Raw genomic sequence first — 24,908 nt, forward strand, 5'->3', positions numbered from 1 at the left:
GGGGAACCATGTGCGGCGTCTTTGTAACGTCGGGGTGCCCTATCGCATTCCTCGCGGGTGGAGTTTTTGGGTTTCTAGACGTCGAATCAGCCCCCGATCCCAGCCGTGGTACGCCCCCCGGCTGCGAGATCCCGGGGGGGCGGGCCATCAACAGGCGAACAACCTGGGGTATGAAAGAAAGAAAGAAAGGCTGGCTTACGATCTGACGAGGCCATGGGGCTGGTGGTGGTGGTCAGGCATGTGTTCTTGTGAGGTTGCTGTTGTATATAATGAGGAAGAAGGGGCGTCATCGCGTGCTGCAGCCAGCCGGGCCTGCCAACAGGGGTTGGGGTGTGTGAAGTGAATACACATGGCTGCGTACCACGAACGTTCGTCCTGTGAATCTGTCCCAACTCTTGAGTGATGACTGAGGAATATGTAGTTTCGCACCGATGCTCTTCGAGGGGACAGGCAAGGCAGGCCCCCTATATCTTGTGCAACCTTGATGGGCTTTCGTCAGTCCCGTGGCGCAACGTCACACCCCGACGTAACACAATACCGCCGTTCCACGTTGGGCCATCCGTCTCTTCGGGTTAGCTAGTTGCCTCTCACGCTGCGCTGAATAAAGTAGACATTCCATCCCGTTTTATCTGTTCGTGGGCAGATAGATGTGCTTTCGTCCCACCTGATCTGTGACGAACGGATGGAGCAACACTCATAAACGATGGGGTCCTGAATGTCCAGGCGCAAAGCCACGAATATGCAGGCAGCGGTGGCGCCTGATCAGATAGTATGCAGCCTTCATCGCCGTGTAGTCTCATGGTTGTTGCCGGGCCAGAGGCGCGACAGTGACACTTTTGCACGGCCCTCGATCAGTCAGTCACGGATTGTGAATTCCCTCCCAGGTGGGAACGATAGAGGCGGCGTTCAACCCTTCGCCCACTCTGCGCGACGCAGGCCCTACTCGTATTCCCATCGCGCGAGGGCGACATTGCTCGTCATACATCTGCTGCTCAGTGTACATGCCACCGGCAGACTGTCGCCTCACTCTATCCTCATGATCCGCTCTACCCCGGTTAGACGCCGCCCATATGCCCTCAAGCGCGTGGGTTCCTCATGGAGACACTGAATACCCAGCAAGTGCTACCATGCCCCGCGTCCTGTCCGCCCAAATGCTGATCCTCTGCGCTGCTGCCCTCGCCCAACAACCAAGGCGAAGTCTAGTATATGCCCTGAGTGCGATATTGGAACGTATCGTAACTGTGAAGCGTTAGTATCCACCGGATGACAGGACGGTGGTTTCAGGGAGGGCATACAGTCGTGTATAGTAACTGCCAAACGACTTGGCTATCAGGTCCGTCTCCACAAACTGCTCCGCCTCGTCGGCGCTCAAGTGCAGCTGGAAGCGCTGCCGCAGTGTGTTTGTCGCATGGGAGACGCCAACAGCGAAGCACGGCATCTTGGAATCGCGGCCCATCATGGCCACAAGATCAATGATGTTGTCCGCGGACCGTCGGAGAGCTGGCCAGCCAGTCAGCTCAAGAACATCTTCAGTCAGATCAACGTGAAATGCTTACCCTGAAAAGCTTGCTTGCACATTTTCTTGTAATCGTCATAGTCCGGAGACCCCAATCCACCCAAAACGTCGACGTACTCATGCGTGAGCTTGAAAGGCGCGGCCTCAAATCCAACCGAGCCCGGAGAGTTGGACAGCATGAACCCAAAATCAATGTGAATGATGTGGCCCTCGCTGTCAATCAAAACGTTGCCGTTATGGCGGTCCTTGAGCTGCAGAATGTACGAGATGATGCTGTAAGCGGCCAGCGACCGCTTGAACGCATCGACACCGGCGCGATACGGCTTGCTGTCAGGATGGCCAAATGCCTTGAGAAAGTGATCTCTGAGCGTGGCGATGCGTTGCCGCGGGTTTTGGCCCGACTCTACCGAAGCCAGCGTCAAGCTGCGCTTGAGCGAGTGAAGCGATACGCCGTTGGTAATGGTCTCAATGAGGCCAGAAGACTCGCCAGTCACCAGGATGCGCATCCGCTTGACCCATACGTCCACACCAGCGTCGACCCAGATCTTGTGGCAGACGTCGATGAGCTGACACGCAAAGGCCTCTTGCCGCAAGTCCGCGCCCGTCTTCACGATGACGCTGACAAGGTCCCAGTTCTTCATCCAGCCGTACGGTGAGGACTTGCGTATGCGCTCCTTCTTGGCCTCCCACGCCTCTCCAAAGACGGCTGCGCTGGGATCGTCCCGATCGCCGCGTCGTTGAACACCACCGGTCTTGATGTCGTTTTCCATCCTCTCCCTACCAGCGCTTGCATTGAGCGTGGCGTCGATGGGAGCATCAGTCTCCAGGTCGGGGTTGTCTGCCGGCGTGACGCCCCCCGAGTTGGTCTTCGCAATGATCGTGTCGAACGTCGGCCCATGCTCGTCCATCTCGAAGCTTTGCTCCTCCAGGCTCTGCATGCTGGCGATGATTTTGGCTCGGATTGCAGCCACCTCGTGCTTCGGTCGCTTGCCGCTCGTGGCATCGAGCTGTGCCAGCATCTGGGAGGCAGTCCTCATGTGCGTGGCCAACGCTGAAAAGTCTGGCTGATCAGCAGATGCGGTACGGGGGAGCGTCAGTGTCATCTTCCGACGACCCCCGGGGCTGTTAGACCTGGATCTCGAGGCGCCCGAGGTTCGGGGGGTAGCCGCATCCAAGGTTGTCGATGAAGTGGTCGCTCCACTGGACAGCCGCTGGCCGCTCTGTGGCTGGTGGTGCCTAATGGGATACTTGGTTGGAGACTCGTCTTCGCCCGTTAAGAGAGCAGAACTGCCCAGATCGCCGGACGTGGGCTCAAACACGCTGTCGATTACCGGCTCGGGCGGCGGCGTGCGCACAGCTTGTGTTAACCTAGGCGTTTCTGATGACAGGTCGAAGAGACGACGAGATGTCCCATTGCCGCCTGCCAGCGTAGTGAGCAGCCTCTGGTTGTCAGGGGTGTCGGGATCAAAGGTAAAGTCGTCTCGCAACACCTCCACCATCATGAGGTACGGCACCTTCTCAGCGCTGTTGAGGACTGTCGCTTCGGCCGGGTTCAACCGCACGATCCTATGGTGCCGGCTCTTCCCAGGAGACCCGTTCACCAGGGTCGGCGGGCAAATGACGGGAATGTCAATTTCCGCGGGAAGGTCGCGAGCGATGAGTGCCAATTCGGCGCGCAGGGCACTCATCCGAGCGGCCTTTGGGACGATGACAAGCCGGTTCGAGATGCCCTCCAGGGCCGTGAGGAACTGGGTCTGCGATCTAAAGTAGTGCGATCTCAACATCCTTGTCTTCTGTAGTCGCGGTATGTCGTCCACGTTGACAAGTGCTTTGTGGTGGTGCGAGTGGCGCCGATTGAGGCTACCCTCGCGTTGCCTTTGCGCGATGCCAGCGGAGACGGGCGTCGACGGCCTCGTCGTTGGCCGCGGAGACGGTAGCGGGAGGGACGCGGAGCTCAACCGAGCCTCGAGCGACTTCAGTTCCAGGGCGGATGGCCTCTTCGACTCCGTCGGAGTCTTGGATCGCGCCACGGGCGACGTGGAGTGGCGAGCCGAGCTGCGCGGCGCGGCTAGGTGCGTGTCCGATGCATGCCCCTTGGCGTCCGGCGCACTGGACTTCCGGACTTCCTTGGCTCGCCTGGATCTCGACGTGGCAGCCGTCATAGTCTGGGCCCGCGTAGGTTTCGGAGCATCGTTGGTTTCCGTGACCGTCTCGGGCCCGATGGGTCGCGGTTTCCGGGCCTGCGCGACCGCCAGCGGCCCAGCCCATTGCGGTATCATTGGCAGCGCGACACTGGCGAGAACGAAGCTGGACAGAACCGTCACCGGCAGGACATTCTCCGTGATTTTTCCATGACGCGCGGTATCCGCCAGGCCAAACACAATGTGCTGGACCTTGTTGTACACTCGACGACAAGTCTGGAATGCGCCGGATTGAGGGTTCGATGAGAGGTCGTGGAGGTACGTCTGGAAGAGCCAGAATGTCTGCGTAAAGGTCAGCCGGTCTCTGTTCAAATCAATGGACGGCGCGCAGCGAGAGGTCACCATACCAGGAGCGCAGCGGTGACCGACTCCTCACAGAGGTCCAGCAAGAACTCCTCGAGGGCCATGGACTCATTGTCGACACTGATGATGAGGTGACATAGCTGCGGCAGGAAGAATTCAATGTCCTCGTAGGGGAACTGCCTCAGCTTGTTGCACAGCACGTAGTGGATTCCTACATGGTCGGCGTAGCGACTGCGCGAGCTCGGCCCGACGTGGCCACGTATTAGCGACTGGCGGCTTGCGGCGATCGTGCCGGAGGCAACGGGGACAGCCGCAACTCACGAGAGGTATGACACGGAGAGGAAGGGGTTCGAATTGAACACGTCGGAGTCGAGGAAGCGCTGCAGCAGGTCCCACGACATTGGTGCTCGTCGCGCGGTGACGTGCGGAGGACGGTGAGGCACAGGAGTCGGGGAGGTGGCGGCGGCGGCGGCGGCGGATGAGGTGCCTCATTAGCTGGCACGGGGCGATGCAGGCGACGAGAGGCGCGTTTGCATGACGCTCGGCGGCGCGGACGAGGACGGGAGAGGGTTCACGGCGCGAGGGCGGCGGGCGACATCCGGGGAGGCCGGCAGCTGGAGGTGTCGAGCCTGGTGTCGAAGGCGGTTGCGGGAGGGCAAAGGCGGGCGGATGGGATGGGACGGGACAGGAAGCGGGTTCACGGACCTTGGGTTGAAGATGGGACGGGGTGGAGGGACTCCAGGGCTGCTGCTCTTGGCGGGTGGGTGGATTCAATTCGAGCTGGTGTGTCGACCTGTCCTTTGGTCCAGGGCTTTTGAAGGGCCCGACGCGCGCTGTCCATGGTGCTGCTCCAGCTTGTCCAGCTCCAGCGGGCGAGCGAGGCCGCCGATGGAAGGGGTCCCTGCCCCACTGGGAGGTCCCGTCCGTCTCGGGCAGCTGCCTACAGCGTCCATGGGTGGTATTAGAGGCCCCCGAGGGCTCCAGGACTCCATTGGCGAGCGGAAGCCTCCTGTCTCGCCGTTCAAGTTGGATGCAACGGAGGTTGAGGTCCCATCTCTAGCGGGTAACGTCCCCCCCTGAGCCGTCATTTTTACTGGGGACGATGGGGGTGCCTTAACGCTGCGCGCTCCGCACCTCAGACCTGGCGGGTGGATGCGCGCGCCCACAAACCCGGATCCCCGCCTGCCTGGCGCAAGGGATGGCGTCTCATGCATGAAGACGGACAGGGCAGCTGCTAAATAAATCTGGTGGGTGTCTGTCAAGTCGCGTCTGTGTGTAGAATGTAGACGTGCTGTGTCGTTCCCCGACCGCCGCTGATGCTCCCTGTTTTAGCGGTAGTGCCAGTTCGTGAGAGGTTGTCGAAATATCACATCTGCCATCGTGCCTTCTTCAGCACGGAGCGGCTTCCCCGAAAATTACATTACTATTTGCAAGACTAGGAATCTCCATCTGAAAACGCGCATTGTGCTAATGTAGCTACTTTGTAATTAGAGAAAACCAAGCCTTGCGGAAAGTGACTCCCCTTGCCGGGGATTAAAGCTCCGTCGTGTTCGTCGAGGAAAAAGCAATCAAGAAAAGGAGCAGTGCCCTGCTCTGGGCACGACGTCTCCTCGGTAGTTTGCAGCTCCTTGCGTGAATGGATTCATATGGGAATAGAGGACCTCATGGGCGTTGGATTCGTCAACAATGCATTCCTCGACTGGCGTGTCGGTAGCATCGACGAGTGCTCGGGGCAGCCCACGCAGATGGCAGGTTTCCCGACGTTCTCTCCTTGGGCCGGCCGCTAATGCGAGGCAACATTCACAAGCGTCCATCTTCTCAACGTGATTGATGTGAGTCAGATCGAGAGATTCATGTTTTGTCGAACAATTGAAAGCACAATTGGAACAGCGTCCGTCTCGTGGGTGACAAGCATCTCACGTCTAGGTCCTGGCCGGGAGCCCGTTCCTCGAGGACCCGGCCCTCGCAGTACTCCTCAACGCCAGTGATGTATGTAACCCTTTTCCTGCAACGCCAGTCATACTCGTCGTGTCCTTCGTTATACGCGCATCATCCGCGCCTCACGCCCTCTTCTTGCGGCCACCGCTGGCGCGGCTCCGCCTCTTTGGTTCGGAAAACTCCTCTTCGCTCTCACTCTCGGCCTCGGCCTTGGCCTTGGACTTGGAGCCCTCCTTTTCGTTCTCGACGCGGCTGACAATCTCGCGCAAAAAGTCCCACTGGTCGTCGGTCTCGACCACTTGCTTCAGCATGGGAGCCGTGACCCGCTTGGACCCTTTTTCCTTGGCCACGTCGGCGCTCTTGGACACTAGCTGGATCATAAAGAGCTCGAGGGCCTTGCCCACGGCAATGGGCGTCTGCTGCGCGACTTTGCCTACTTCTTCGTCGGCCTGCATGATCCTCTTGATCCTCGCCGTGGGAAACTTTGTCCTCACGGGCGACGGCTCGATGGCCGGCGGCGGCGCCGCGGCGGCACGACGCGGAGGCATGTCCGGCTCGAGCTTGAGGGACGGCGCCTGGTGTGGCAGGGGTCCAGAGCCGTGAGGATAGAGCACTTGCTGCGGGGGTTGCTGGAGCCCCGCGCCGGGCTGATCTAGAGTTTGGCCGGCGAAGTGGTGGCTGCTCGGCTGCCCGTACGGCGCCGGATAGTGCTGCTGAAAGTTGGGCCCTTGCAGCACGTATGACGGCGAGGCGGGCTGCTGCTGCGAGACGGGAGGCAGGTAGGACGGATGCGGGTGATGGACCTGCGGCGGTGAGTACGACGACGCGAACTCGGACTTGATCCCCGGATGGTGGTGGTGCTGCTGCTGCTGGTGCTGCTGCTGATGCTGCTGTTGTTGTAGTTGTTGTACTTGTTGCGGATGCTGGGCCGGGATGGCGGCGTGGGGTGGCGGCGGCGGCGCGTAGGAAGAGGAAGAAGGGTCGGACCCGTAGTCGTAGGCGGGCAGGTGCAATTTATGGTCGTCGCGAGGCGGCGGATGGAGTTGCGATGCAGGCTGGGTGGGGCCGCCCGAGTAAAAAGACGACAGGTCTGGCGATTTTGGCGCGTACTCGAAGGAATTATTGTCATCTCCCGACATTTTGTCAGTGGTGCCCAGTAAGGCGGGGCGGCGGCGCCACCACCCTCGTTGGCGGGAACTGGGCCTGCGCGGCGGACTGTGTTACCTGCTTTGGGGTTTTTTTGTTCCTCCCAAGGTTCTTGGCCGCGTTTGTGTGGAGGGCTTTGGGGGCCCAGGGGGATGGATGGAGGGACGGAGCTTCAGTTTGGCTGGTCTGGGTTGGGGTCGCACAGAAGCTTCACGCGTGTTGGTGAGGGTCGAGTCTCCGCCAACTGGCGTCGCTGCGAGAGGTGGTCAGCCGGAGGGGCAATGGGCGATTGAGCGGCCAGAAGGGTTCGGACAGTGGATGGTACGTCGCGACAGGCTGCACGCCGTCGGCGACAAAGCTGGCTGTCCTCTGGCTTTCCAGGTGCTTCTGGTCAGGCGGCTCGTCCCAGGTGGTGGTGCTTGCTAATTAGGTGCTGCCCTGGGGTGGTAACGACGGTGACGCGCTGGCGCAGAGAGGCGGGGCCAGCAAACACCCGAGCCGACAGTGTACCGACAGTCCGCCCAACCTAACCCTGGTTGCGATTGTGGCCGCTGCCGTGACGCTCCACCAGGCCGGGCACGGGGGACGGCGTGTAAGTGGCTCACTTTTGTGTCACTTGGCCGGGCTACAGCAAGCCTGGCGACAGTGGCTGTTGCCTGCGTCGCCGAGGCCGTTGGAGTTTGGTGGCGACGACGAGCCGGGCCGGTGCTCGTAGGCGGACAGCTGAGACGACCGGCAGCGAGATAACTGACTGGCTCCTCGTGCTCGGCGTTCAAGGTTGGCTTCGCGTCGCCAGGTTCAATCCTGGTCCTGGACCTGCTGTTCGCAGCGAGCAGGTTCGCGATGAAGGCGACGCGATGTGACGCAATGCGCCGCGCTGCGATGCGATGTGATGCGATGACACGGAAAGCGAGCTGATGCGACGCGAGGCGACGACGCGATGCAAGGCCACGGGCACCACCCTCCGGTGTTGAAGAGGCCGAAACGGAGATGCAGGGGGAAGGATGCGCAGGGAATGGGGCCGGACGGGGGCGTGTGTTCAAGACCCAGGCGGCGACGGGATGGAGCCTGCCGTGCAAGTAATACTCCGGGTAGCCGGAGGTGACGAGGGAGGTACGAGGTGGCGCCGGATTGGACGTCAGCCCGTTGATACAAGACGACGGGCAAGTCCAATCAGAGCATGTGCGGCGATGATGTCAGGCGGAACGGGAACGGCAAGGACACAGGCGTGCTGGAGCTGAGCTGGGAGCTTGAGCCGGAGCTTGGTTGGTCTGGTGCACCACCGCGGATGATGCGCGCCGGGCTGCTGGGCCAGCACAGGAGCGGCGGGCGGGCTGGGCCAGAGGGAATGCCGGCCGTTTATATGCGCATCGCGGGGGCTTGCAGCGGGCGGCGCTCCGGAACGGGGGCTCGACGACAGGCTGGGAGGGCTCCTCGGTGCTCCAGCGAAGCCCCCCGTCGGCCCTTGGGCGGGCTGGGGGCGCCTCGTTTTTCGGGGTTCCAGAGGGAGGGTGGAGAGAAGGAGGAGGGGGGATGGAGGGGTGGACGCCGGGCTTGGGGGGTGCTCGACTGCCGAATCTGGTAAGCGTCTCGTGCATCTTCACTTCTCTGCGCCGCCGCTTCTGCCAGGCCGTCTCAATCTTGACTTCCATCGCGTCTCCACCGCCGCCGTCCCACGACCGACCCGGCCGCCTCTTTTTTTCGCTCCCGCCCCTGGAACTGGCACCAGGACCGTACGAGTTCCTGCGCCGCGTCTTCTCGGGCGTCCCCGAATCGAACTCGACGCGACGATGCATGCACTCGAACGCACGTACGTGCGTACAACGGCCCGGCGCGCTCTTGCAGGGGCCAGCCGGCGCTCACTGCCGCTGCCGCTGCAACTGGGGGCTGCTCGTCCCGTCCAGTTCGCGGCGTGAGGACAGGCGCCCCCATGTTTCATTCAGCCGCAGCCACCAGGGCAGGGCCAACATTGTCACGCTCAGGCTGTTGCCTGTCTGACGACGACGGGTCCTGTGCCTGTGTCCCAGAGTTGGGTGCCTGCATGGCGACTGCATACCTGACATGCCACAGCGAGCTGAGGTGGCTCCATGGCGGCCGGCCCAACCTCAGGCTTGCAAAGCAGGCAAGCAGGGTCACAGTCACCTGCCACCACGTCGTCGTGCCCGACTCACCTGCGACACCGGCCACCACCGAACTGCTTCATGTTCGCTCCTCGCTTCCGAGTCTCACGGACCTCGTTCGTGCCACCGTAGCACGCCGATGCCGCGCGTCGCGGGCAAACGCGCGCGCCGGAGGCGTTTCCCGTTCACCGCCGTGCGCTTGCCTGCCACATCGTGAGTTGCCCGCCCTCTGACCGGGGCTCATGACGCCTCGGTCCTCCCCGACCCGCCTTCCAACAAGGCGCTTCACGACCTTTGATGACACAAGCACGAGCTTAAACCGCTGAGCTGGCCGGGCGGCGACGGAACCGAGTCTCCGGGCTCTGGTTCCAGACCCGCGTCTACCTTATCTGGCCTGTCTATGACTGTCTACTTGATCTAATCTGAGAGTCCTCACTACACCATTTTTCTCGTTGTTTGCCTGCGGCTGTCGCACACGTTTGCTGATCTGGGACACGATAGACCGCAATCCTTCGAGCCGCCTGTCAGCTGTGCTAGACAGGAAGAGCGACACCACCGGCCAGGCATGGATCCCGCCGTCAAACCGCAGACCATCCACTTCGATGCCTAGCCTGGCTTGCAGCTCTAGGAAATCTTCGGCGTCTGGTGCAAACACCTCCTCGCTCCCGTAGACCACAAAGTATCCTCGTTGTGGGCTCGCGCGGAGCCACAGCTCCTCGTCGTTGCATGACCCGGGAGAAGCCGGTGCCTGGTTGAGCATTGCACGACCAGCGTACTCGTGTGCGTATTTCCAGAGTGTGCGCCTGTCTAGGAAGTCCACGTTTGACGGATAGTGGCGGTATGACATGAGCGTAACCCACGGCGATATCAGCACAGCGACCAGAGGGGCAGGAAGTGACGACTCCGGCAACCCGCCGTTGACTCCAAGCTTCGCCCCCTTGCTCCGATTGCCAGTTGCGCGGGCTCCCAGCTCTTGCAGAAGGCTGAGGACGAGGGTCCCCCCAGCCGAGTCGCCGGCAACACAAAGCTTTGATGGGTCCTTGACCATGCTCAGTGCATGGCTGTAACCCTCCAGTGTCTGCAGCAGCTGTGTCGGATAGATGTCATCCGGAACCAATGTGTAGTCGAGCGCGAATATGGCGGGATTCCTGAACCCGTCATCTACGAGGAGGTGATGCCACGCCATGAGAAATTCAAGATAAAAGTAGCAAGACCCGAGCGCAAAGCCACCTCCTGCATGCGAGTCAGCGATACGACCAGGACGTCCGAGTGACAAAGGTCAGGCCCTCACCATGAACGTAATAGACGACAAAGTCAGGAGCCTGTTTGGGGTCATGCATTATCCATACGCCTTTGATGGCCTTGGGGCCCTGCTTGAGTCGTTAGTACACCCACCCTCTCGCGGCGCATTGCAGCTGGGGCAACTATGCCTTTCCGATGATTTGCTCCCGCCAGTACACAGGCCATTTCAGGTATCCGTGCCTCAACGCGCGCCAGCGCAAGAACGGCAAGGCGACATTCCTGGAGAAGAATGTCTTGCCTATGCTGGCGGCCAGGTTCTTGAACGCGTACCGCACGCATCGCACGACGACGTCCTCAAAAACCGTGGAGCGCTGAACAAACGATGGACTGTCGGCCGAGGATGCCCAGTACCGATCCCTAATGAAGCGATACGGCAGCTCGATAACTAATCGCAGGAAGCCTCGATGTAAGCAAGGGTTCGCCGGGAGGTGCATCGCGGCGAAGAACGCCTTTGTCTTGGCGCGTGTACTTACGGAGAAAGGGGAGCATGGGCAGCACCGCAAAGGTAGTTCGGAAGAAGCCGACGTGCCATATCAGCTGCGGCGTCAGGAAGATGCAGAAGGCGAGGCAGTCTATGAGGGAGACTGGGCCGAGGATCATGGTGATGCTTGTCTCGGCCAGGTAGGCGACCGACCCAGCGTGCGATGAAGTCAGATATTCATGAGGTGAACGAACGTAAAATGTGGTAATCTACGGGATAAGTGAGGGTGAGATGCACCGGTGCAATATGAGGTCGGCAATGGCTAGAGAGAAAGAGCTGATGAGCTCCCCCAGCTGTTGGTGAGGTTGTTATAAGGTGGCGGTGGTGGCACGAGGTGGGCTTACTCGATTCGGCGCCTGCGGCAACACTGGTGACGTCTTGCAACGACGACACTGCCCCAACGAAGCTTGTCACACACTCCACGTCTCTGCTCACGTCACGACGCCACGACTTGCCAACATGAGCGCAAAAACAGCGTAGATGGAACCCAAGGCCAAGCAAAAGCCAATTCACGAGCCTTAGAGGCACAAGACAAGGAAGCGCGCGTTTGCAGCCACGCTATGAAGCCATGCCTCTCGCGGCCCGCTGCCTCAGGGTAGGCCCCTCTACGACGCCTGCGCCTAGTCGCCTGCGGTTCGGCCCTCGTGTTCCGGCGCCTTACCTAATGTCACCGTGTGTGGTCGAGCCGTATGCGCGAACTAACGTGGTGCCATCTGCCGCCCGAGTTGCGGTGCCTCGGCGTGAGACTCATCACCTCTGTTCACGAATCGAGAACCACGCCGGCAACAGCTTTGAATATCTGAACAAGTCTCCCAGCATCTGTTGCTCTATTCGGACGAAGGCCGTAACTCACCGCCGCTTGGCTCCCTTCACATTTAGAGCATCACGCATCATGGGCGACGACGTGGACCGTGAGCCCAACGGCTCAGGGGAGTCGCCGTTCCCGCTTACGGCCGTGGACAAATGGATTCTTTCACAGACGGACGAGGAGTTCAAGTTGCACGACTGGGAAGATCTGAGGCAGATTATAGGTGAGAATCACCTGGAACACCAAAGTCACGTCGCACAGCGTTAATTCGTGCATGTGTAGAGTCCAACAACCTGTCTATTCTCAAGCGCAAGCCCTCGGACCTCCGCCGGTACATGAAGTGGACGGCCGAGACCAAAGCCGCATACGGCTCCATGACCAACTACATACTCACCCATCGCCTTCCCAACAGCTGGGGTCAACCGCCCTTCACTCCCTCGTCCACCATCCCGTTCGAGGACTCTTCCGACTACAAGGTCCTCCTCAACGACTGGCCGTATGGACTGGAGCCCAACATCACGCACATTGTCGTGTGGTCGCGAACGCTCATCCCCACCGATGGGGACACGGGCGACATGACGCCCGAGAGCAGGAGACTGGTTGGCGACTTTGTCAAGAGGTACTTTGTCGACACGCTTGGGCCGGGAGGCGACAAGCAAGTGCTGTGGTTCAAGAACTGGGTTGCGCTCCAGAGCGTGCGGTCGTTGGAGCACATCCACGTGCTGGTTCGCGACGTCGACGACGACACTCTGGAGCGGTGGTCGGGGGAGCGGCCGAAGCGCAGCACGTAGACGAGGTAGTCTCTCGCTGGCAAGCGTAGAATAGAATCTAGACGCTCAGGATAGACGGAATGCTTATGCGGTCCTCCTCGAACGGCGGTTCCCCTGAGGTGCCGCGCCCTGACCCGGAGCCCCGGCGCCCTGCATCTCGGCCATCTTCTGGCGGCCCATGCCCAGGAGCCCGGAGCCGAGGTAGATGCCGTACGCGGGAATCACCGACCACAGAAACCACCCCCAGTTGCCCGCGAACATGACCACGACGGCGCAGGCCCAGGTGACCCAGATGACGTCGAACATGTACTCCGTCAGGCCGCGCGCGCCCATGTCCTCGCCGGAGCTGCGCAGCGCCTTGGTTGCCGGGTCATACTTGGGTCGGCCCGAGGCCTCGAGCACGTACTCGCAGATGAAGGCCGGGGTGGAGAAGAGGCCGTAGGCGACCAGCGAGCGCGGGGCGACGAGGAAGTGCCACACCAGGAAGATGGTGTTGACGACGAGGCCCGTGAGATGCAGGCCGTTGAGGGCGGCGGCGTTGTTCTTGGCGAGGTCCTTCTTCGCCTTTTGCGCCATGGTGGGCTGTTGCGGGCCGCTGCGGGCTGGTGGTGGTTCGGCTGCGGTGTGACGGGAATGGATCAATGTCTGAGCGGATGAGCGGGCGAGGCTGGGGGAGGCGTCGACGAGGATGTTCGGGGGCCTTTCACGTGGAACGTGGAGGAGGTTGCAGGTCGTGAGCGCAGCGATGATGACACCTTGGAGGTGGCCCACGGTTGGGAGCTGAGGTGGTGGTGGTGGTGGATGGGTGGGCTGACAGGGCTCCAGCTCCTTGCACTTGACGTGGGCGTGGAAACGGGAGGTTGGCGTGAACCGCCCAGCGGGTGGTTGGCTGGATGGCAGGGCATGCAGCGTGGCTCCCAAGCGCCACCCCTCTTCCATCGCTGGGAGACCCCACTGTTTGCGCAGGTTGCTGGGCAAAGACAGGCGGCGAACGGGTGCGGCCCGGCCAATCAGGAGCCCGGGAGGAACAACAACTGCGCGCCTCCCCCGGCTGAGGCTGGGCGCTGGAAAATGGGCGCTGAGCGCTGGGCGCTGGTGCAGGTTGCTGCTGCTGGCTGCTGCTCTTGCGTGCTTCCCGCCTCTTCCCCAAACACCACGACAACGTCCCGTCGACACCGACAAGCCCTCGCCCTTTTGCTCGCCCGAGGCCGTCGCGGAGCTGCCCTTTCGCTTCGTGCAGAGCCGACGCCACGACAGCCGGGCGCTCTGCGGTGAGACCTCTCTTGTTTTTTTTGCCGTCTCCCGCGAGCAGCACCCCGTCTCCCTTGCTTTGGGCCCTCCCGCCGCAACCGTCCAGGCTGCCTCACGCGGACCCACAGACGTGCAAGCGTTCACGATCACGGCCCGGCAGACTTGAAGGACGTCTGCCTTTTCTTCTCCCAACTTCTGTGAAGAGCCGTACAGCTGCTGTGCGAACTGCTGTGACGGGCTCTTGGGTATTACGAAATTCTCACCGGATCGTGAGCTCAGTCGACGTCACGGAGCGACAAACTCCGTTCTGGCACGACCAGCCCTCGACACGACTCCGACCTCCACGACGAATCCTCACCGACACGACGATACCGATTGCTGGCACCCGCTACATGCGAAAGTCGGATACGTACACCTACTGGATAACGAGCCGCAAACAACAGCAAAAGTCTGCTCCGCGTCGACGGATCCCATGGCAGACTCACGCAGCTAAGCGCTCCATCCATCAGCTCGGAACACCACTCGCCCGGCTGGCCTCGCCCTGCTCAGCATGGCGCCCAACCCGGCCGCCGTTGGTGGCCTCCTCCGCCAGGTAATACACTACCACCTGGACAATGCTGCCTACGACAACGCCCTCTTCTTCTCCGAGCGACTCGCCGCCCAAGATCCAAAGTCGGGCGAGGCAACATATCTCTATGCCCTGTGCCATCTCCGGGTGGGCGACTACCGTTCCGCTTACGACGTCGGCAAGCCCTTGGGTTACCGGGGCCTCAACCTCAACTGTGCTTGGGTCTTTGCTCAGGCTTGTCTGGCTCTCGAGCGATACAAGGACGGCATCGTGGCGCTGGAGAAGTCGCGGGGACTGTGGTCGCAGAAATGCAGCATCGGCAAGCACTCTTCTACGGTCCGCACGGGGGCCCCTGATGTTCCCGCGGTGCTGAACCTGTTGGGCAAGCTGCATCGCGGCTACGGAGACAAGAAGAAGGCTATCAGCTGCTTCGAGGAGGCACTGAAAAAGAATCCCTTCATGTGGGATGCATTCACGGCACTTTGCGACATGGGAATCAATGTTCGCGTGCCAAATATCTTCAAGGCAAACGACACCCTACTGCACAGCTTCGAACTGGACGGGAACGCCGCGACTGCGGACAGCAGGGAAAATCTCGCCTCAAGTCACCAGGATCCGTTATCAAAACGATCCGCGCTGCGAAACGCTGCATCGGATATGGTCGACCCTTTCCACGTTAACTTTCCGAGCACGGAATCGCAGAGCCCTACGGTTGACATGTTCACCGAACCGGGAGATGACTTCATGTCCAAGATTCAGAACGCCAGGCTGAGGCTCGGAGTGTCGTCGAATAGCCAGTCCATTATGGATGGTATGGAAACCCCTACGGGTCCGACCTCGACTGACGTCGCTACAACTCGCTCTGCGTATTCGCAAGAACCGCCACAGGCGCCAGCTCGGCGGACACGCAACGCTCAAGGAATCGACACTGGCATGGAGGCTCCGCCGCGGATGAACTATCGGCTCGGCACGGCGAAGCGAGGCGTTCGGACACAAGACAGGAGCCAGGAACCGGCCGTGGAACTCATGTCGGACGCCCCCAATGTGCCGACGACCGCCATGCGGTCTGGTGCCGTGAACACAGCCGATAGGAAACGAACGCTGTCTGGGCACCCTGTCGCCCGATCCACTAACACAGAAGAACCAGCTGCCCGGCGGAGCGCTCGGTTGAACATGTTCAAGTCATCTACCAAGGCAAACACAGGAGGAGCGACGACGTTGGGGACAACCCAAGGACGCGAACTGAAAAAGGCTAGGCCCCCGGTCTCGCGGATAATGCGGCCAGGCTCCAGTGGTTCTAGTGTCGGCCGGGTTGTTAGCGGTAACCGGAAGCCTCTGGAGGACCACGGGGATGTCGACCATGGAGAGACATCGAGAGTCAAGGAGGCCTCGCAACCCGCCATGACGAGGCCGCCTGAGCCGGATGCAGCCAAGGTTGAGGAGGCCCTGAAGTGGACGCTGGATCTCGTCAAGAAGCTCGCAAACGGGTATTACACCTTGTCGCGATTCCAGTGCCAGGAGTCGTTGCAGGCTTTGAGTGCGCTGCCACCAGCACATCAAGCGACACCTTGGGTATCGGCCCAAATGGGCCGAGCCCACTACGAACAAGCTTCATACGCGGAAGCCGAAAAGTTCTTCAGGAGGTTGCGCGTCCAGGCTCCTTCTCGCCTGCAGGACATGGAGGTGTACTCGACGATCCTGTGGCACCTCAAACGGGAGACAGACCTCTCCTTCCTGGCTCACGAGCTGGTGGACGCCGCCTGGCACTCACCTCAGGCATGGTGCGCCTTGGGAAACGCCTGGTCCCTGTCTAGAGACCCCGAGCAAGCCCTCAAATGCTTCAAGCGGGCCACGCAACTGGATCCGAACTTTGCGTATGCCTTCACGCTGCAGGGGCATGAACACGTGAGCAACGAAGAGTATGAGAAGGCCCTGACGGCCTACCGACAGGCCATCGCCGCAGACAGGCGGCACTACAACGCATATTACGGCATCGGGCGTGTCCAAGAGCGCCTTGGGGCGTACGACAAAGCGTACGACCACTTTTACGCAGCACAGGTCATCAATCCCAACAATGCAGTCTTGATCTGCTGCATGGGCACGGTTCTGGAGAAGCAGAAGCAGATGGTGCAGGCGCTAAACGCCTACACAAAGGCAGCGGAGCTTGCACCGCGCGCAGCTCAGACCAGGTACAAGAAGGCCAGGGCTCTCCTTACGGTGGGCCAGATCGAGTCTGCTCAGCGGGAGCTCATGATCCTAAAGGATCTGGCGCCTGAGGAGGCGACAGTGCACTTCTTGCTTGGGACGCTGTACAAGAACACGGGCGAGAAGCAGCTCTCGGTGCGCCACTTTACCATTGCTTTGTCTCTTGACCCAAAGGTATGTGCAGGCCACACAAGGTAGACACGTGTGATTGAACGCGCTAACGGATGATGACAGGCGGCGCCCAAGATTAAGGAAGCAATCGAGAGCTTCGAGGACGACATACCGATGGACGACTCATTGATGGGATGAGATGATGACGGGCAGGCGCTGGGACACAGGCGTCTGGACTGCTTGCCGCACTTGCGGCGCATACTTCGTACAGCATTTGCGCATTAATCGGGAACATGACGAGGGCAGAGGTCGGGTAGCAAGACCTGACGGGCATGCTGCATGGCATCGGCGTTGGTTTCTGAGGCGGACTTGTGCTGCGACGGATGGCCCTGGTGGTTGAGAGCGGGGCTTGTGTATAAGTAGTTGGGTAGAATACGTCGCAACAAGTGTCTTACCGCCAGCAGTTCCGTGTTCCTGACTACTAGGCGGTGCGGTCGTTCGTAGTTCAAGAGTTGTATGCCGGTTCCTTGGGTCGGCGCCTGGCGCATGGGACGCAAGTGTGTACGTGCGCATAGGTCAAAGAGGTTAGGTCGTTTGGAATAAGGAACAGCCGGAGCGGACGTGTGCTATGCTGCAACAAAGCATGCGACGCCACACACCGAACGACCTGGTCGTCGACAGACACTCCTCGCCTCGGTGTGCTTCCGACTTCGCGATGATGACGGAGGCAAGTTGCGCTCTGCCCGTTTGGAGGAGGTGCATGCGACGCGTTGATTGGCCGCCTGGGCGCGCCGTCAGCCTCCAAGTGGACTCCACACCAGCTCCAGGCAGGAAGCACGCGCCGTTCCCGCCTGCGCAGGTCCCGGTGGGAGGCACGGATGCGCTGTGGAGCCTGGCCAGGCGCGCCATGCCCAGCCAGGCCAGCTTGGGACTCGGACCATTCCCCCCGTGATTCGGCCAGCCCAGCAGCTCCCGGCTTCCCAGGAAGCTGCTGCTGCCCCTCCCCAGGCATCCAGGCAAGGTGGCCCCCCCTTCCAAGTCCTCCCACACCTTGAATGCCAGGCCCCCTCATGGCCCCCCTCCCCTCCCCATCAGCCCCCCCCAAAGTCGCGCCAAAAGCTGCGCGCACAATAACAAAGGTACAAGGCGGCAATCCAACGTCGCAAATCAGCAGGTACACACCATTTTTTTCCGCGCCCATTTTCTCTCCTGCGACCCTTTTTTTCGTCCACGCCCCCCACCCCAAAACAGGCATAGCCCGCCAAAGGACCGCGTTACTGATTGCGTGCGCGTATTTAATCAAGGACCCCCGGAGCCCCCGCTTCTGCTGGCCCTTTCTGCTCGCCTCTCCTTCTTCCCTCCCCCCTTCTCTCTTCCTGCACACCACTCTCGCACGCCTCTTCGCACAACAACGTCATCACATCTCAACGCGCCTCTTTCGACGCAACGCATCTCGATTTACTTTCGTGATCACTTCTTTTTTTAAACACTCATCAACATGACTGGACGTAAGTATTTATTCTCCTTTTTTGGGATCGCGTTGTGTCGATGGCGTCGCGTCGCCGTTTGATGGAAAACGGGAACCCGTCCGACGCCGGAGGGGCACACGCGTTTGGAAGTCAAAAGATGCAATGATGCTAACGTGGCTTCGATAGGTGGCAAGGGCGGCAAGGGCCTCGGCAAGGGCGGTGCCAAGCGTCACCGCAAGATTCTTCGTGACAACATCCAGGGTATCACGAAGCCCGCTATCCGACGTCTCGCTCGTCGTGGCGGTGTCAAGCGTATCTCTGCCAGTAAGTTCTCACTTGACAATATTACCACTCAACATCAACGACATTTGGCTAACCCGCCGCCTCTCTAGTGATCTACGAGGAGACCCGCGGTGTTCTCAAGACCTTCCTCGAGGGTGTCATCCGTGACGCCGTCACCTACACCGAGCACGCCAAGCGCAAGACCGTCACCTCCCTCGACGTCGTCTACGCTCTCAAGCGCCAGGGCCGCACCCTGTACGGTTTCGGTGGTTAAGCAACTGCTCCGAATGTTTGTGCATATACAGTGTCGCTGCTCGCGCGGGGCACGCGGAGTGGGGATGGCTTGGTCTTTGTTACATTGATTCATCACGGCGTTACGGAACTGGGACACCCGAGGACAAGGCGTCAAGGAGACGCCCCTTTTACAAGGAAATGAATACCATCACATAAACATGAACTGAGAAATGAATGCATGTGGCTGTGATTCCCTTGACCCAAGTGTACTGGCATGTCTTTATCTTGGAGACAATAAACTGTCGTGTCAAAGGACTGACACGAGTGCGTGCTCGTGCTGTCGCGTCCATACGATGACGCCGTGCAAGCAGACCAGGCAAGCGTATGAAACATGGTGGTATCATAACATCGTAAATAGAGTACAGGCTTGAAGCAGTCGCCAAGCGCGAGCTGCTCATGGTGCGTTATTACCTCCGCCCCTCACAGATACTTGCGCCCAGCCGCCGCGACGCGCGCCCTGAACACCGGACTCCTCACTTCCGAATTCGCCTTGTAAAAGGGGCTCATGACGGCCTTGACCCAATTCTCGTACACCTCGGTAAAGAACATCTTGATGGCCTCCTCGGTCGCCGGGCTGGTAGGGTTGGCGCCGATGGCCGTGGACGACCGCGAGGAGCTCCCCGGCGAGGGGACGGTCGGCTGGTGAAGGAGGAGGAACTTGACGTTGGCGCCCGTGACGAAACATGATATGTAGTTGTTGAAGAACTTGTCGATGCACTTGAGGTACCTGCTGCCTTGTCAGCGACGCGCCTTTCCTCGGCTGGCCACGACCAGTTGACCAGCCGGCACTGCGATTGCGCACAACGATAGGGGCGAGACTCACATCTGGCCCTGCCCCCATTGCAGTTCCTCGGCAATGTCGAGGCTCGAATGCAGGATGAACTGGTTCAGGTGGCGCAGCTGCTCGGTGAAGCGCGACTGGCCATCGCCGCCTTGCTTAGACGTGCCGAACTCGTACTCGAACAGCGGGTTGTCCTGGGTGCCGACGATGGCGAAGTAGTAGCTCATCGTTGCGGTGGTGAGAAGGCGCGCATCCGCGCAGCCCGATTTTCGGTTGCCGTTCCTCCTTGTGTGTTCGACGGGCGGTAGGGCGGTCAACGAGCGGCAGCGTGGTGGTTGGCGGTCTGGAGGGCTGGATTGCGAGCAACTGAAGAGATGGGAGCTCCTGGTGGTTGGACGGACTGTGGCCCCAGTGGTGGTACCAGTGGCCACGGCGGGAGGCGTTGAGGACGGGACCCCGCTAATGCGAGGCGGCCGCCGGGAGTCGCAATAGTTATTCCGGTCCACCTTGCTCCCCGGCGGCGCCGCCCCCCGGCCAGTCAAGTCATTCAATCCGCGACTCCAAAAAAGTCGACGTCGTCCCAGCGCGAGCGAGACTCCTCCCCTCCGGCCGTCAAGCACGCAACACCTGCCGCGCAAACGTGCCCCCCATCTCCCGCGCACGACCACGACCACCGACCGACCGACCATGTTTGGCCCGTTCCGCATCACGAACCCGCTCTCGGGCGGCCTGCTGTGGAAGATCCCCTGGCGGCTGTCGCGGTTCCAGAAGCGGCGGCACCGGCTGCGCCTCCGGGCCGTCGATAGCGTAGTCGCGACGCTCGACGCCGCGCTGGCCAAGAAGGGGCAGACGCTCGAGGCGCTGGAGCGGTGGAAGGCCGAGATGCCGACCGAGGCGGAGATGCTGCCGCGGGACAAGTACACCATGTTTGACCGCAAGGCCAAGAAGTATCGCAAGGGCATTCACAGTACGTTTTGCCTTGCCCCCTACTTCTGCCCGACGACAGAGACGACGACAGAGATGAAGATGCAGTGCAGAGACGGATGCTAACGTGATCCTCTAGAACTGCCAAAGTGGACGAGAGTTTCGCAGAGGGTTAACCCGCCGGGTTATTAGTGGACGGATGGATGGCGAGGAGTTTTACGACTTGGGCGACGGGGCTATACCATCGAGCAACTGCGAGGCCAAGACTGCAATGGCCTCGGCTGTACAATATTGGCGGGGGCCGCCGCGGAAGAGTTACAAGGCATTTGAGTCTTGGGATATATGACGGACAAGGGAGCGACTGTAACACTAGACTCTGGCGCAATGGCCGGCACATTCAGCATCGACACATCATTCCAACATTGACGAGATTCTTTCATCGTCTCCATTGAGGGTATCTAAATCAAATCTCTCGGGCCAAACGACGCGTGCCCAAGATCTATCGCATGTAACGACCCTCCTCATCATAGTCCCTCAACCGCTCCGCCTGGATGGCCCTGCCCACGCCACCGCGGCCCTCGTCGTAGTCCTCGCGATACTCGTCGCGCACCTGGCCGCCCGACTTGCCGCGGCCGTACTGGCGGCCCTCCTCGAAGCCCGGGTCCAGATCGGTGCGGATGATGCGCTCGTCGAGCTTGGTGCCTCCAATGTACTTCATGCAGTCGAGGGCGTCCTGATGCGTGTAGTACTCGACGAAACAGAAGCCGCAGGGCGTCTTTTGGAAGCGGTCGAGGCCCATGACGAGGCGCTTGATCTCGCCGCACTTGGAGAAGAGCTCGTAGATTTGCTCTTCCGAGGTGAAGAAGGATCTGGAGCGCGCGTGTGTGAGCGTGAGCATGTTAGGAACGGACTCGAGCGGGTTGGGGAGGCATTACAGGTTGCCGACGTAGAGCGTCGTGGCATTGGCGAGGGGATCGACGGCGGGCTCTGGCGGCGCCTCGTGGTCATCGTCGCGGTCACGCCGGCGCTTGTTCTGGACTGCTGTGAGCTTCAAAAGCGGTAGGGGTTTGTGATAGGGGTTTGCGCGACGCACCCTGCTCTGGTAGTAGGCGCTCGGCCGGTCGAGGCGGTCGACTGTGCTTCTGGGAGCTCCAGGGCGCATCTTGAATGTGTGTCGTTGGCGACAGCGACGGGGTTCTTGATGCTCGTCTAAGGCTTCGAATGAAGGAGACTGCCTCCCCTATAGCCGGAAAGGGTTGAATGAGCAACACCGACGTGCCTCGAAGTCGGAGAGGTGGATCGCGTTCCCAACAGTGAAAGAAAGATGCTGCACAGGCTAGGTGATGCAATTGGAGATGTGAGTGGAAAGGCTGTCGTTGGCTGGCGGGCTGGTGTGGAGCAGCTGCTGCACCACGTACAGCGGCGCAAGCGCGCTAGCAATCGATCCAGCTCAGCCCAGCCGCGCTTTTGCCAGCCCAGCCTGGTGCGGGTGCTTCCCGCAGCATCCACCTCCAATCCATGCCGCTGCACATTGGCCTGCCTTACTGCCTACATTTTTTGCCTACCTACCAAGTCGCAGCTTTGCAACCTCACAACACAACACAACACCACCACGAGCGCTTCTCTCCCGCCCCCTTTCCCGCCGCGAGAAGCTGGCCACGGGTCGTCGCTACCGAATCCTTCCCTCGTACTCGCCCCAGTGCGCGCCCGCAGAATGCCCAAGGTCAAGCACTACTCGGCGGCCTGGCTGTCGGGCAGCGCCACGGGCCACCAGCTGTTTGAGCCGTCGGCCGAGTCGATTCGATCGCGGGCGCTGTCGCCGGCGTACTCGTCCAAGAAGAAGCCCGTTCCGGGGCCGCGGAGGACCATTGCGCGACGCGGCACCGAGGTCTTTGTCGCCGTGGGCAGGGAGATCCGCTGGGGCGACCTCGTCTACCTCAAGGATGAGTGGGCGAGCAAGCTCCAGTCGAGGGCGCGCTCCGGCTCGACCGTCCGCATCAAGAGGGAGGACTCGTATCACTCCATCGACGGTGACGGCGACATTGCGGCCGCGCCAGGACTTCGGGTGAGTGGTCCCAATGATGTTGTGCTTGGACGCGACTGCTAACGTGTGCCCTTCAGGTCCTGAAAACGCCCGTGGCAGATGACATCCGTCAGCTCATCATCTCGCCCAACTCAAACTACCTTGCTATTCTCACGACACACACCGTTCACATATGCGTCCTGCCGGATTCTTCACATCTCACGAGCGAGGACACGGGCCCAATGCGCCCCAAGATCTTCACCCTTGGTCCTACAACGCACGTCACTTCTCGATCGCCCATTGCGTCTGCGCTGTGGCATCCGCTGGGAGTTAATGGCTCCTGCATAGTCACGGTCACTACGGACGCAATTGTCCGCCTCTGGGAGCTGTCTCCCGAGAACCGCTGGTCGTTCGACACTCCCGCTACTTCAGTGGACCTCAAGAAGCTCGCCGACGGCACCACGCTAGACCAGGACTTTGCTGCGTCAACGACGACCACCAACAAGGGCTTCTCTCCTGACAGCTTCGAGATGGAAGTGGCTGCTGCCGCCTTTGCAACTAAGGGTTCGGGCGGCTGGAATCCCATGACCCTCTGGGTGGCCATGCGGGAAGGAGACGTGTATGCGTTGTGCCCCTTGCTGCCTCAACGCTGGGCACCACCCCCTACGCTGATACCGTCTCTATCCGTGTCGATTGTCACCACAGTGGCGAGCATCGAGGATGACCCCGCCATCGACGACAATGAGCGACTCCTGGCTCAGCAGCAGATGCAGTGGATGGGCGAACTGGACTCACAGGAACCCCAGGTTATCGAAGGACTCCCTGGTGAACCTCCGGTTGAGGTGTTTACCAGACCGTCTCACCCTGGTGCAATCCCAAGGCTGCAAGGCCCGTTTTATCTCGACAGCAATCCGGACTCAAATGATGATCTCGACACGACAATTACCGACATCTTAGTCATTGGCAAGAAGACTGAGACGGATGATCTGATGATGGGCGAGGATGAGGAGTTGGACATGGATGGCGACCAGGAGGGCCTATCTCTGGCTGTCATCTGCCTGTTATCCACCAGCGGCCAGGTCAGAGTCTACCTGGACCTCGAAGGGGTGCAGGCCCAATGGCTGCCGCCTAGAAGCAAGTCCAAAGCGATACGGGTGCCAGCGGCGCTGGACCAGCCATCGCTACTTACTTTCCAGGCCATCGATACGATGAGTCCAGTCGAGATCACGGAAGAGAGCTGGCCCCTGTTCAGCACCGACGTCATGTCCCGCTACAACTTCTTCGTCACGCATCAGGCTGCAATTACGTTTGTCTCACTCACATCGTGGGTCTTTCGCCTAGAAGGTGAGCTGCTTGGTGACCATGAGGCTGGCACAGACTTCAGGATCGGCTTGTTGGTGAACTCGCAGTCTGCTAGAGACAGAATATTTGCGCAGCCGACGGCCGACATTGCCGTCCCCCTGGCTGCGGCCGTGGCTATCCGCGACCCGGACCTAGGCTACTTTTTGCTGTCCGCGACACCGCACGATCCGATCGCACTCACCTTTGAGACGCCTGATATCGATCTCGCACCCATTCGTTCCGAGAGCCCAGTACGGGAGCGCGAGGCGAGCATGGCGCCGCTGGACTTTTACGAACCGCGGCCTGTCTTTAACCCGCCGTACGCATTCGACGAAGGCTCGTCTTTGCCCGTCTTTCTCGAGCGCTTGCGGAGTTCCAGGCACAAGACGCTGGTCAACCAGGAGGTGAAGCTTAGCCCACTCACACTGCAGCTCTTCACGGACGCGCACAAGGTGTTGAGCGACGAGACGTACAAGCTCGGGCTGGCGGCTGCGGAGGTGTTCCGGCGGTGCGAGCTGCTCCAGTCGGAGCTACGGCAACAGGTCAGCAAGGCAAACGAGGTCAAGGGCAAGATCGATGCCATCAGCGGGGCCAGCCGCGATAACAACGAGGCGGACAACGCCATGTACGAGCGACGCATTTCCGAGGCAAAGGAGCGGCAGGAGAGGCTCACGGAGCGAGTGGAGAACCTGCGCAAGGTCGTAGGCAAAGCGACGACGAGGGACCTCAGCACGAAGGAGCGAGCCTTTGTGGAGGAAGTGAGAACGGTGGAGGCCAGCGTATCTCGCCCCACGGGAGGCGAGGAAGCTGAGGCGAGGCAACGCTCGAAGCAACTGTGGAAGCGACTGGAGGAGGTGAAGCGCCTGCAGGGGGAGCTAGTCGGAGAGGTGGAGTCTCTACGGAGGTTCGGGGACGTGGAGGAGGTGACGTCGGCCAGCGAGCTGCGGATCCCACAGGACATCCGGCGCAGCAAGCTCCAGCAGGTGCAAGGCTTACTGTCTCGGGAGACGGCCCTGGTGGAGGCCGTGACGGCGCGACTGGAGCGACTACAGGCCAACATGTAAGAGTCGGAGG

The 24,908-nt window shown here is 60.6% G+C and overlaps 11 protein-coding genes across 11 annotated transcripts; 5 read left to right on the plus strand and 6 right to left on the minus strand.

Annotated features, from left to right (window-relative positions):
- Positions 1–1,199: 1,199 nt before the first annotated feature.
- Positions 1,200–4,421, minus strand: PLICBS_000654 (phosphatidylinositol 4-kinase pik1alpha (PI4-kinase)(PtdIns-4-kinase); the record flags this gene model as incomplete). Its single annotated transcript, XM_018318324.2, has 5 exons — positions 1,200–1,239; positions 1,296–1,500; positions 1,557–3,999; positions 4,065–4,251; positions 4,342–4,421. The coding sequence occupies 5 exons, from the start codon at positions 4,419–4,421 to the stop codon at positions 1,200–1,202; spliced, it is 2,955 nt and encodes a 984-aa protein (XP_018183849.2).
- A 1,659-nt stretch (positions 4,422–6,080) lies between these two features.
- On the minus strand, positions 6,081–7,097 carry PLICBS_000655 (uncharacterized protein; the record flags this gene model as incomplete). The annotated part of the gene is made up of 1 exon (XM_018318322.2): positions 6,081–7,097. The coding sequence occupies one exon, from the start codon at positions 7,095–7,097 to the stop codon at positions 6,081–6,083; it is 1,017 nt and encodes a 338-aa protein (XP_018183847.2).
- Positions 7,098–9,641: 2,544 nt separating this feature from the next.
- Positions 9,642–11,126, minus strand: PLICBS_000656 (uncharacterized protein; the record flags this gene model as incomplete). The annotated part of the gene is made up of 5 exons (XM_065599641.1): positions 9,642–9,646; positions 9,702–10,457; positions 10,516–10,594; positions 10,742–10,911; positions 11,000–11,126. The coding sequence occupies 5 exons, from the start codon at positions 11,124–11,126 to the stop codon at positions 9,642–9,644; spliced, it is 1,137 nt and encodes a 378-aa protein (XP_065455713.1).
- Positions 11,127–11,899: 773 nt separating this feature from the next.
- On the plus strand, positions 11,900–12,606 carry PLICBS_000657 (uncharacterized protein; the record flags this gene model as incomplete). Its single annotated transcript, XM_018318320.1, has 2 exons — positions 11,900–12,038; positions 12,098–12,606. The coding sequence occupies 2 exons, from the start codon at positions 11,900–11,902 to the stop codon at positions 12,604–12,606; spliced, it is 648 nt and encodes a 215-aa protein (XP_018183845.1).
- A 63-nt stretch (positions 12,607–12,669) lies between these two features.
- On the minus strand, positions 12,670–13,161 carry PLICBS_000658 (uncharacterized protein; the record flags this gene model as incomplete). The annotated part of the gene is made up of 1 exon (XM_018318319.1): positions 12,670–13,161. One exon carries the CDS (start codon positions 13,159–13,161, stop codon positions 12,670–12,672), a length of 492 nt encoding a protein of 163 aa, XP_018183844.1.
- A 1,225-nt stretch (positions 13,162–14,386) lies between these two features.
- On the plus strand, positions 14,387–16,918 carry PLICBS_000659 (anaphase-promoting complex subunit cdc27; the record flags this gene model as incomplete). Its single annotated transcript, XM_018318318.2, has 2 exons — positions 14,387–16,783; positions 16,844–16,918. 2 exons carry the CDS (start codon positions 14,387–14,389, stop codon positions 16,916–16,918), a joined length of 2,472 nt encoding a protein of 823 aa, XP_018183843.2.
- Positions 16,919–18,218: 1,300 nt separating this feature from the next.
- On the plus strand, positions 18,219–18,745 carry PLICBS_000660 (histone H4; the record flags this gene model as incomplete). The annotated part of the gene is made up of 3 exons (XM_018318317.1): positions 18,219–18,228; positions 18,376–18,513; positions 18,582–18,745. The coding sequence occupies 3 exons, from the start codon at positions 18,219–18,221 to the stop codon at positions 18,743–18,745; spliced, it is 312 nt and encodes a 103-aa protein (XP_018183842.1).
- A 440-nt stretch (positions 18,746–19,185) lies between these two features.
- On the minus strand, positions 19,186–19,773 carry PLICBS_000661 (TRAPP subunit; the record flags this gene model as incomplete). Its single annotated transcript, XM_018318316.1, has 2 exons — positions 19,186–19,492; positions 19,589–19,773. The coding sequence occupies 2 exons, from the start codon at positions 19,771–19,773 to the stop codon at positions 19,186–19,188; spliced, it is 492 nt and encodes a 163-aa protein (XP_018183841.1).
- A 460-nt stretch (positions 19,774–20,233) lies between these two features.
- On the plus strand, positions 20,234–20,662 carry PLICBS_000662 (uncharacterized protein; the record flags this gene model as incomplete). The annotated part of the gene is made up of 2 exons (XM_065599642.1): positions 20,234–20,513; positions 20,610–20,662. 2 exons carry the CDS (start codon positions 20,234–20,236, stop codon positions 20,660–20,662), a joined length of 333 nt encoding a protein of 110 aa, XP_065455714.1.
- A 307-nt stretch (positions 20,663–20,969) lies between these two features.
- Positions 20,970–21,632, minus strand: PLICBS_000663 (nuclear cap binding complex subunit; the record flags this gene model as incomplete). The annotated part of the gene is made up of 3 exons (XM_018318314.1): positions 20,970–21,339; positions 21,406–21,503; positions 21,564–21,632. The coding sequence occupies 3 exons, from the start codon at positions 21,630–21,632 to the stop codon at positions 20,970–20,972; spliced, it is 537 nt and encodes a 178-aa protein (XP_018183839.1).
- Positions 21,633–22,184: 552 nt separating this feature from the next.
- On the plus strand, positions 22,185–24,898 carry PLICBS_000664 (uncharacterized protein; the record flags this gene model as incomplete). The annotated part of the gene is made up of 2 exons (XM_018318313.2): positions 22,185–22,535; positions 22,592–24,898. The coding sequence occupies 2 exons, from the start codon at positions 22,185–22,187 to the stop codon at positions 24,896–24,898; spliced, it is 2,658 nt and encodes an 885-aa protein (XP_018183838.2).
- Between the last annotated feature and the right edge of the window lie 10 nt (positions 24,899–24,908).

The sequence above is a fragment of the Purpureocillium lilacinum genome (genome assembly GCF_023168085.1).
Source record: "Purpureocillium lilacinum CBS 284.36 DNA, scaffold_1, whole genome shotgun sequence".
Taxonomy (NCBI): Eukaryota; Fungi; Ascomycota; class Sordariomycetes; order Hypocreales; family Ophiocordycipitaceae; genus Purpureocillium; species Purpureocillium lilacinum.